Below are 11,824 nucleotides of genomic sequence, written 5' to 3' on the forward strand. Positions count from 1 at the left end.
ATTTTTTGGTTTTTACGTAAACATAAAATATATAAATGGTTCAGTGACGAAAATAAATCACTGTTAAAATTATGATAATTTTAAGAGAGTCCATTTTCTCATATAGGTTACTCACACAATTACTCCACAATCAATATGGGATTCCAAAAGATCAATTTATGGAGCACGTCTGACTCACTTGCGGACCTCAACTCACAGACCACATCGAACTTAGGACTCCCTCGCTTTTCACTCTGGTTCTTTTTTTTTTTTCAACGTAGATATATGACATACAAACGATTCAATAATTAGAATAAATCTCTGTTAAAATCATGACAATTTTTAATAGAATATGTTTTTCATATAAGCCACTCAATCCATAGCCGATATAGGATCTGAAAGACAATTAATATTGTATTTTCACTAAAAGTTAAGTGGGGCTTTCATATTTACTTTTTATTTATAGAATATTTTAATTTTAATTTTTTATTTATTAAATAAAATTTATTAATTAATACATTATGTTAATATACACACATAAAAACGAGTAAAAATAATTATAAAAATATTGATATAATCTTTTAAAAATATTAATATGAATAAAATTATCATTAAAAAATATGAAAATATAATTAAAATAAACTAATTATTTTAAAATAAAAGTGATGCAATATTTTTATCTTTAATTATATATATATATATATATATATATATATTAATTTTCAGACGACAAAGCATTGAATTTGATAAGTGTTTGATTAATATTTTAGGGTTGGAGATCCAAGAATTCCATTGATATGCTCTTGGGTCAACTCCCACACACGACTGAAATCAAATTTTTGTCATGGGAATTGGAACCGTTTAAACCTACCTCTTTTATTGTCCATGGAACACAAACTTTGAACAAAGTAAATTTTTTATGATTTTTTAAGGGTGAATATAATATAAATTCTTCGCACGAGAAATGGTATAATAATTACTAGATTAAATATTTATAGTAAATTTTATTAAAATTAATTAATATATATATTAAATATATAAATAAAAATATTTAATTTAATTATTATTAAATTTATTTATATATAAGTTGAAGCTTTCCATGCCCATACTTATTTTTTAATTGTCTACATATATGTCAATACAACATTGTGTTTTGTACATCTTGGCTATGAGATGGGATTGCTTGTGATTTGAGTTCTTCAATTTTGTGAAATTTGGAATTTAAAACTCTCTCTCTATCTATGTATATATAAATTACTTTTTAATCTCTCTATTTAATAAAATTAATTATTTAATTTTTTTATTTTAAAAATATAATAATTAGTTTATTTTTTTTTCATTTACTTTTTAGTCTCTTCATTTTAGACATTAATTTAAATTTTATTTAATTTTTATAATTTAAAAAATATAATTATATAATCTCTAATTTTTAATCATTGAAGTATTTAGTTTTAACCATTAGAGAAGTCATTGTTGGAAAGAACATCCATTAACTCTGAAAAGAACTAATATTATGTGGATGGACATAAAGGATATCTTGATTAAAATTAAAAAAAAAAAAAATCAGCCTAACTAAACATTGATTAGCCCATTGGGCTATCCAACCTCCAAGCCAAACTAAATCTTTGGGACTCTTAGCAAGAGAGTCCTTCCACCAGTGAAGCCCAACTTGTTGGCTGGGTAAGGATGAAGCAATCCATGGCTTAGTTGAACCTGATTTGGATTTTTGTTTTGATTAAGTTATAGAAACCCACAAGTAAAAATTATATTTAAATTTTAATTTTTCAAAAAAAAAAACATAAAATAAAATCATGCTTAATTTTAAATTTTCAAATGATGAGGGATTAAAGATATTATTTTTATTTAAGAAAAAATATTGATTTGGTAAATAATTGATGACTCCAATGTAAAAACTGAACCTTGTGAGTTATGACCTTATTTTTATTTTTATTTTTTTTTCCTTTCTTTCTCATGTTTTTCATTTTCAGATTTTCTTTTCTTGTAGATATTGTTTGTTGCATACTCACTTGCTCATCAATTTTTGAACTCTCCTACACTTCTCTACTAAAAAATTGGGCAGAAGAAAAATTAATTGAAAAGATTTTTTTTTTCTTTATTCATTTCTCTGTACTCTCCTTTGGTTCATCATCATCAGTTGGCATTTCCTTCACTACAAAATTGGGGGAAAAAAAAAATTCTAAGGCTTCCTTGCCTTACTGAGTGCTAGATTTTGAATTTATGAAGGAAGATATAAAATCTTAACCATCTAAATATATATATATATTAATGAATTTTTTTTTAGTTAAAATTGAACTTTACAAAATTCTGTAAAAAATAAACCACTAATCTTTTCGAAAATTAGCAAATAGCATATTAAAAGATTTAATCTAATATAATTTAAAAAAAATAATAAAAATAATTTATTAATAAACTTATTTTAAAATTTAAAATTAAATGATATATATCTTTATAGCCTTTGCAGAATACAAAATTATATTAATTCCTATTAAAAATATAAAATGTCATTTTGTTGTAAAAGAAATATTGTTATAAAAAAATAATTAATAATCATTTAAGAAATAAAAAAAATTAATTTTAACAACATATAATTATTCAAAATTTTAATATAAATTTAAATTGCATTTAACATAATTAACTAAAAATTTTAATACTAACAAAATTTTAATATGATTATAAAAATATAAAATATAAAAAATTAAATACTAAATTATATTATTAAAAAATAATAATTCATGCAACATATGAATTTAAGAATTAAAATTATTCAAATATGATATATCATATTTGCACATATATAAGAGAATCGAAAATAATGGTAACGTTCAATGCGAGGTAGAAAATACTAATAAAACTAGTAAATTCTCAAGGTTGCGAAAAAAATAATGAATGAATCTTTTCTTCATGAAATTGCATGAATTAGATATTTATTAATTAATCAGCAGAAAGAAAAAAAAAAACCAATAATTGAACCTAAGAAATAATAATTATGTATGACTTATCCAAGTCTATTTAAAAATTAAAAATATATAAAAATTTAATTAATTAATTTTTATAATAATACTCATGCAGTGTCGAGATACAAACTAAGAGTGTTCAGTTCCGGTTCGGCTCGGGTTTGGCTAGGAACCTAAACCAAACCAAAATTTAGGTACGGTTCCGATTTGATTCTTCATTATTTCAATTATGGTTCAATACGATTTTTTATTCTTCGATTCGATACGATTCTAGTTCAGTTCTCGATTTTTAAAACAATTTTATATCATTATTTCCTTAAAAAATCATTCTTAAATTAGTATTTAAGTTTTAAATTTAGTTATTAATACATAATATATCATATAATATATCTTTTAGTTATACCTAAAGTGTATATAATTTATGATTAAATATATTATATAATATAATAGTATAAGTATATCATATAATATACATTTTAATTATTTAATAATTATATAATATTTAATTATAAGATATAAATATAATTAAGAATTATAATATATATGCAAAAGATAATAGCATATTTATAATTAAGAATTATAAGGTAATTTAATATATTTATAACTAAAATTATTAAGAAAATATAAAAAAATAAAATATAATTTTATGTTATATTTAGTTCATAATTATATATACATACATAAATATATATAATTATATTGAAACTACATAATACATCTAAAAAAATATATAAAAATATATATATAAATTTAATTCTCGGTACGATTTCAATTTAGTTTCGATATGATTTCGATTTGATTTTTAGTAAAGATCCAAAACTGAATCAAAATATTAAAATAAATTCGATTCAATATGATTCTTTGATTTGATTCAGTTTTTGCACAGCCCTAATACAAACCACCATGGCCTAACAAATCTCATCTAGTGAATTTCTCTATTAGAGATTCATGTTAGACCTCTTCCAATTGCTTGAATTATTCTATACAAATCAGATTGTATCTACTCAAGCAGAGAGACAATATATGTGATTCTTTGCAAATTCATTGATCTCACTAAATGTCATTATTGCATTACATCCTAATAAAAAACTTTATAGTGCAATAATTAAGAATGAAAGAGTTTTAGAACTTTGAGAATCAAAATGAGAAATGTGAGATTAGAATGGTGTAGTAGCAGTAGAGGAATAGATAATTAAAATGGTGATCTAGGGTTTCATCATAGAAATATAATCTCATTCATGGTCCCTGGCTGTTACACAAGACTCTCAGTTAGAGATTTAAATTCCAGAGAAAAATTATACGATTAAGGCAAAGTCCTATTCAACAATATTAATTATTTTATAATAGCTGTCAATGGTTTATTAACTATTAATGGTTAATTTATTTTGTTAACTCTAATTAAAATACTCCCTTAACTTTTCATGAACTAATCCTTTAACTTCTAAATATTAATATAAATATTATACTACCTAAGCATATGGAAAAATCTGTGTCTTGGAACTCGAAAAGTGACTATAGACCAACCAACCTATTGAAGAATATCCAAGTTCTAAATATAAAGCGTCACAGCTTTATATGATTGCGCCAACTCAACATAAACCAAGTACTAAACATCTATATTTTGTTGGCTAACACTTGTTGAGAGAACATTACAACATTGACAAGTCGGCATTTGATCTAATCCATTTCCAACTTAAAGCTCAAAACTCAGAAAACACCCAGCTTTTGAGTGTGGCCAACACAAACCATCACAACAATTATCACTCGGATCATAAAAATCTTCTCCACATCAAAAGGCATAACAAAGTAATCCAAGTTAATTATCCATTTATGCAACTCTTCATTTGTTCTTTTTTTTTTCTTTGCAATTGCAAGTAAGGGAGAGAGCATTGTAAGATCTAAGAACTGATAAGAGAGTTGAAATGAACACATATTGCTTTTCCAAAGTAGACCATACTTTCATCTTTATGCAGAAAATGTATAAGCTGCCATTGTTTCCATCCCTTAAATTTAAATCTGAAAATAACCAACTCACACAGCATTCAGCATATTTTAACACGCAATAACATAAGGTCTAGTTCATAGCAGATTTCACATGTTCATCAAGCATACGTGCAATAATAACAAGGCATTGTGTTTGCTACAATTAGAAGGAAATTACAAGCACACTGGAGTAGCCTTCCCTTCCATAAAGCCTTGCCATATTAATTGACACCTGGATCAACGGTAAAAAAGCCACAAGATAAGTTTTCCCCCTTCCTTTTCCTCAATTCAACAAGTAATCCATATATATATAAAACAAAAGCACATGAAAACTATACAACCAGAATGCAGGTTCTCTGGTCCAAAACCATCCTGCTTCGCGAAAGAAAAGGAAAAAAAAAATTATATATATATATATTCTCAATAAAAGGAAGTTAAATTTCACATGAAAAAGAGAAGGCACCATAGAAAACAATTTTATCTATCTTTTTGAATTAAAAAAAAAAAAAGAGGGTTCAACTATCGAGATGCTTCATGCATTGGGTCACCATTTTTTTCTTTTGAGGCCAATTTCACAAGCTCTCTCTCTAATCAAATTGTCTCTGTCTGTCTTCTAAGATTGTTAAATTCCCCTTTCAAGACTACCAGTCTACTAGCAGCTAATCATAGTCCAATTTGTAAAGCAGTCTTTAGGTAGGGTACTCCCTATATACTCCCTTGCTGAATTATTGCTTGCTAGGACCATATTCGCAACAAAACCCATACAAGGCTATTGTACGTGTTCTTATATCATATTAATGTACGTCATTGTTCTATCCGTTTAATGAGAAAATTGCAGAACAGGAAAAATATGGTTGGTGGTCAACTCATTTGCCAAGATCAACTTTTCATGGTAGCCAAAGAAAACTTATGATAAATATCTGTGTATATACATATAAAACACCAATCTGAATATCAAATATAAATATAACTTAAACCTGGAAACAAGACTACAAAACAGAGAAGACTACTAAGTATAAAGTGAAAAAGAAGAGATATTGGATTGGAGATGGAGTTTTAAATATATCCTTCTACAAGTTTTATTATCAGATCCTAAAAGATTAAAAGAACATATAAAATTGAAATTAAAAAGAAGTTAAAATTGGCACACATACGCACAATCAAATCATGTGTATTTATGTTCTAGACCTTAGATTCAGATGCAGACAGTCACACACAGTGGTCTACTGGACAGGAAACGGAGGCAGAAGAGAGAAATATAAAGAGAATAAAGATTTAGATGAATAATCTTTCCAGAACTTCAACAAGTTTGTCATTCATGTAAGTTCATCTTTTATTTCATTTCTCCTCTCACCTAAGAAAATTGGATACTGATCATCTGTACACTCAAAACATTATTATACTCCTACATGGGAAAATTTATAGAGCTCAGCTAAAGGACCCTTCTTTTCCAAAAAGAACAATGTTAATTGTTAAACCTCTCACGTCACAGTAATTAGCCGAAATTAATCGAGGTTTCTACCCAAACCCTTTTCTTTAATCAACAGCTATATTAAGCCAATTGCTAAATAATTGTAAAGACCCAGATGAATCAATTCCCATAATTATAATTAACATGCATTTACAGCTCCAAACTCAGCAATTTATATTAAACCTGGCTCAATTTCTTGGTGCTTCCCTCGAAAACAAGCTTAAACCAAAAGCAGCACAAGAAGATCTACTAAATTAGACTTCAATTTCCAAAAAAACACACAAAAGGAGCAAATTTATTAACTTAAATCAAAATACACAAACATTAAAATCAAAATACACAAACATTAAATCGATAAACAGTGAAAAAAAAACCAGATAGTACTTTGTAAGTTAATTGTAGTAGAGCTCGAGACCCATTCCGTCATGAATCTCGTAGTCCTTGAGAGTGATATGATCTTTGTAAACAGTGTACCACTTCTGGATTCGGATCTTCTCGGCTCGGGTACCGGTCTGCGCAGCTACGAGTTTCTTAAGGTCGCCGATGGTGTCATCATCGTTGCACTTAACTCTCACCTTCTTCCCTAAGCGATCGTTCAACACCACCTCCAACATCTTCTCTTACTGTTCTTCTCCCAAACCACGACGCCGAGCTACTTAGAATTTCGGATTATATTCCTCCTCTTTTTGGATTTATTTATTACTTCCCCACCGCCTCGAGAGGCCTGCACCAAACCAATGACCAGTTGACTTAGGAGACCGAAACGACGTCGTTGGACATAAAATATTACCCCAGGTTGAGTGGATAAATGAGCAAAAGATTCATTTTTTGCCTTTGATTCAGATAAATTATCCGTCGGTTATAATTTAAAAACACTAAATAATTAATTAATAAAAATTATTAAAATTAAATAAATTATATTTTACAAATAAATTATTACTTTACATAACTCCATAATAAATTTTATTTTATTTTTCTGGTAAAAATATTATTGTTTTATTTTTATAAAAAAGAAATATAATAATTTTTTCAGTTGATAATCAATTATTATTATAGAAAATGATAATGTAAATTTAAAAAAAGTAATGGTAATAATAATGAAGTTTAAAAGAAAAATAGAAATAAAATTATAAAAATTAAGAGAGTAATGATAATAATAATAATAATAATAATAATGTTTAAAAGAAAAATAAAAAGAGAATTAAATTTAGTATAAAAAAAATTATAATAAAACAATACAAATTTTTTTATAGAGAATGACATATGACAATGTCATATTAAACGATGCCATGTGTTAATATTTTGAAAAAACATGCCTATTTTATTGATATAGATAGATAAATAAATATTAGAGAATTTATAATTTAAAATAACTGAATAACTAATTAATAAAAACAATGAAAATTTATTGAAATTAATAAGTTATATTTTATAAATAAATTACTACCTTACAAAACTTCATAATAAATTATATTACATAAATAAAATTTTATTTTATTTTTATGGTAAATATGTATGTATTATAGGATGTATGAACATTAAACTAAAAATATTATTAGTTTTATCTATTATAAAAAAAGTAATATAATGATTTTTAAATAACAAATTTAATCAAAATTTAACAATCAATTACTAAAGAAAATAATCCTGAAAATCATAAAAAGAGAAAATAATGGTAATAAGAATGAATCTTAAAAGAAAAATAGAAATAGAATCATAAAAATTAAGAGAGTACAGATAATAATAATGATGCTTAAAATAAAAATAAAAAGAGATTAAATTTAGTATAAAAAATAATTATAAAGCAAGACAAACTCTTTATGGAGAATAAAATAAATATATATTAATGTGTATTAATAGTATTAAAGAGTTAATTGTCTTATATGAAACAAACTCTATAAAATAAATTACTTTTATTATTAGGGGTTGTGTTTTATTTATTTAAAAAAAATACTAAATAGATGTTAGCATGAAAAATGCTTTTTTTTTTTGCATGAATTTAAAATGTAAATTATTTTATTTTCTTATTAGATTGGACATGTAATTTTCCTTAGAATTTTATTACGATATTAATTTTTTTAATTAAGTTAACATTCTTATTTTTAATTTTAATTGAGAAATTAGTGCTCAATTGCCTTTTTAAAATTTACGGCTTTTTTTATTGATTTTAACTGTAGATGGTAGTTTTAAATTATTGTTTCTATTTAAAGCTGTCACGTTGAGCCATTAGCAAAAGTTTCGTCTCCTTTATATATATATATATATATATATATATATATATATATATATATATATATATATCACAAACATCTCATAAAAAACATCACAAACACATCAAACAATAAGATAAAAATATTCAATGAATATGTTACTTCTCATTTAAATAGAATAATCAAAATAAAGAGACACACAATCCTCACATTATTTGTTGACAAGAGGAAAAATCTACAAGGAGAAAGGGGACAGAGAATTAATAATCGATGACTAGTTGGGTCTAGTATTGACCAATTAGTCACTCTACTCTAAAGAATATTAGGAATACAATGAAGTATGATAGAAGAAGATATCACTAGACTTGAGTCGTCATACCTTAAACTTACATAAATATAAAATAAATAAAAATATTTCCTTTAATCCCTAATATATGTATATATATAATTTAATTATAATTTAAAATAAAAAAATAAAGAAATTTTATTGAAATTAAATAAGTTATATTTTACAAATAAATTACTACTTTATGTAACTTCATAATAAATTATATTATGTAAATAAAATTTTATTTTATTTTTGTGGTAAATATATGCATACGATGTATGAACATTAAATTAAAAATTATTATCTTTTATAATATTTTTTAAATAACAAATTTAATCTCATTTTGGCAATCAATTATTGAAAAAAATAATCATGTAAATCACTAAAAAAAAGAAAATAATAGTAATAATAATGATGTTTAAAAGGAAAATAAAAATATAATCATAAAAATTAAGAGAATAATGGTAATAATAATGTTTAAAAGAAAAATAAAAAGAGAATTAAATTTAATATAAAAAATAATTATAAAGTAAAATAAATTATTTATAGAAAACGATACGTGATATCACCATATCAAATAATGCCACCCGTTAATACCTTAGAAAAACCCTTTTACTTTATTAATATAAGGCAAATACTTTATTGATACAAGACAAATTCTTTACAGAAAATGACATGCGTAACACCATATAAACAATACCACGTGTCAATATCTTACTAAAACTTTCAAACTTTATAAATATAAATAAATAAAAAAATAACTTGATTTGGGTACGGTATTTTAAAAATTCTATAACGCTGTGAATGCATTATAGAGTCCAAATTTTCCTCTCAATTTGTTGAAAAAAAAAATTATAATTCTGCATTTTATATTGAAATTTTGCAATTTGTAGCATTTTTTTAATGGAGTATGAATTCGCTTTCTAGTGCGAAAAATGGATGAGATAAAAAGGGGAGAGAGGAGGCAGATGGAGACTTTAACAAGGAGAGAGAAATGGAAGAGATGGAAAAAATGGATAATTTTTAGAATTTATTTTTAAAATTTATTTTGTGTTTCACTTTTCTTTCTTAATTTTAATTTATTATTAAAAAATTTTTATATTTTAATTTTATTTTACAAAAATTTTCCATAACTTATGATAATATGTTTTCATATTAACTTTCTAAATTTTAGTGTGACGTTTATAAATATAGTTTCAGTACTTTCTGATGAAGAGTAAATTTTTTTTTTTCTATAAAGTAGATAGTTGTAATGATATTTATATTTTTAAAATAGTTTCGGACAGGGATTGATATGACTATTTTTTTTCAGTGTGAGAGGAAATGAGGTAAAAATATAATTTTATTATTTTTTAATTTAAAAATTTATTATAGTAAGTTAGAGGATTTTTGTAAAATAAAATAAAATTTTAAAAATTTTTTAATAATAAATTAAAATTAAGGATTGAAAATAAAATATGAAATAAAATTTAAGGGAGGGATATAAAAATTATCTGAAAATTAGAAGAAAAGATATAGAGAAAAAAGGTAAAGAGAAACGGGGAGAGACAGGGGAAAGAAAGGGGGAGGGAGAAGGGTAAAGTAAAATAAGAATAAAAAAATTATAAAAATAAAAAATTTATCTTTTATTTCTAATTACAGAAAACCTTAAAATAAATGAAATGATTAAATAATAAATAAAATAAAAATTATGGAGATTTTAGATAGTTATAAAATATAGGATGGACTTGTAAATAATAGGAACACCTAAAAAGCTCATAACAATTTTCTCAAAATTAATTAATTATTTGTATTAATATTTAAATCAATATTAATTTATTATTTATTTAAATTTATAAAAAAATATATTACCTATAAATATGATTGACAGTTGATTTAAAATAAAATTTATAATTTCGATAAACATTTGAAATTATAATAAAAATCTATATATTACCAATTTCAAAATTAATATTCCAAACTTTTTTAATTGAAGTATAAGGTTAAAACTTTAACATTTATTAATCAATTTCTTTGAAATCTACTATTGATTTTTAAAATGTACCAAAAATATAGTAACAACAAATTTATAAATACGTTCCCCAAAAGAAAAAAATTATAAATATAATATTTAGGTATTTTATAATTCTCATTATCGTCTCTGCTATAGGGGTGATAATTCGGGTTGATGGGTCGTGTTCGTGTTGTGTCAACACGCGACACGAATACGATTAAGATCAACACGAATACGACACAATTAATAAATCATGTCAAAAATCTAAACACGAACACGACCCTTCTATTATACAGGTTATACGACATAACACGATTAATATTAAATTTTATTAGGTGTATTCAACACTACACGACTCATTTAACATGAAATAACCCATTTAACACGGTTTAATACCACTTAATCTATTTAACACGCTATATAAGTGGGTTCATGGGTCATAGTTGATCAAATAGGTTAGTGGATCACAAGTCAACAGGTGACACGAATATTAAATTGTGTCATAAACGTGTCAAGCCAAATTAGCAAGTTAACCTGTGACACGATACAATTATAACCTTGTTATAAATGGGTCAATACGAATTCAACACAAATACGAATAAGTTTAATTCAAACCCTATATTTTCGTATCATGTCCAAAATTATCACCCCTACTCTACTCCTTCAATCTTCAACATAAAAAAAAAAGAAGAAAATCTTCATATTAATATTCACAAACAAGTATGTATACACTAGGGTGTATTATTTTAAATTTATAAAATTTAATTATTTTAATTAAAATAAATTCGTTTTAATCCAATTTTTAGCTAATAATTTTTAAAAAATTTGAATTATCAATATAATTACATTTAATTTGACAACTGTAATAACCAAATTTCTACTCAT

General features: G+C 24.3%; 1 protein-coding gene across 1 annotated transcript; it reads right to left on the reverse strand.

The window, feature by feature from the left end:
* Positions 1–4,891: 4,891 nt before the first annotated feature.
* On the reverse strand, positions 4,892–7,106 carry LOC110641089 (ubiquitin-like protein 5). Its single transcript, XM_021792684.2, has 2 exons — positions 6,793–7,106; positions 4,892–5,169 (listed from the first exon to the last, which is right to left on the reverse strand). The coding sequence occupies exon 1, from the start codon at positions 7,020–7,022 to the stop codon at positions 6,801–6,803; it is 222 nt and encodes a 73-aa protein (XP_021648376.1). The 5' UTR covers positions 7,023–7,106; the 3' UTR covers positions 4,892–5,169; positions 6,793–6,800.
* Between the last annotated feature and the right edge of the window lie 4,718 nt (positions 7,107–11,824).

This window comes from Hevea brasiliensis, chromosome 8 (genome assembly GCF_030052815.1).
Source record: "Hevea brasiliensis isolate MT/VB/25A 57/8 chromosome 8, ASM3005281v1, whole genome shotgun sequence".
In the NCBI taxonomy this organism is placed as follows: domain Eukaryota; kingdom Viridiplantae; phylum Streptophyta; class Magnoliopsida; order Malpighiales; family Euphorbiaceae; genus Hevea; species Hevea brasiliensis.

Bases quoted from the DNA above. Each gene is read 5' to 3' on its own strand.
- LOC110641089 (XM_021792684.2), bottom strand. From the start codon at position 7,022: ATGTTGGAGGTGGTGTTGAACGATCGCTTAGGGAAGAAGGTGAGAGTT.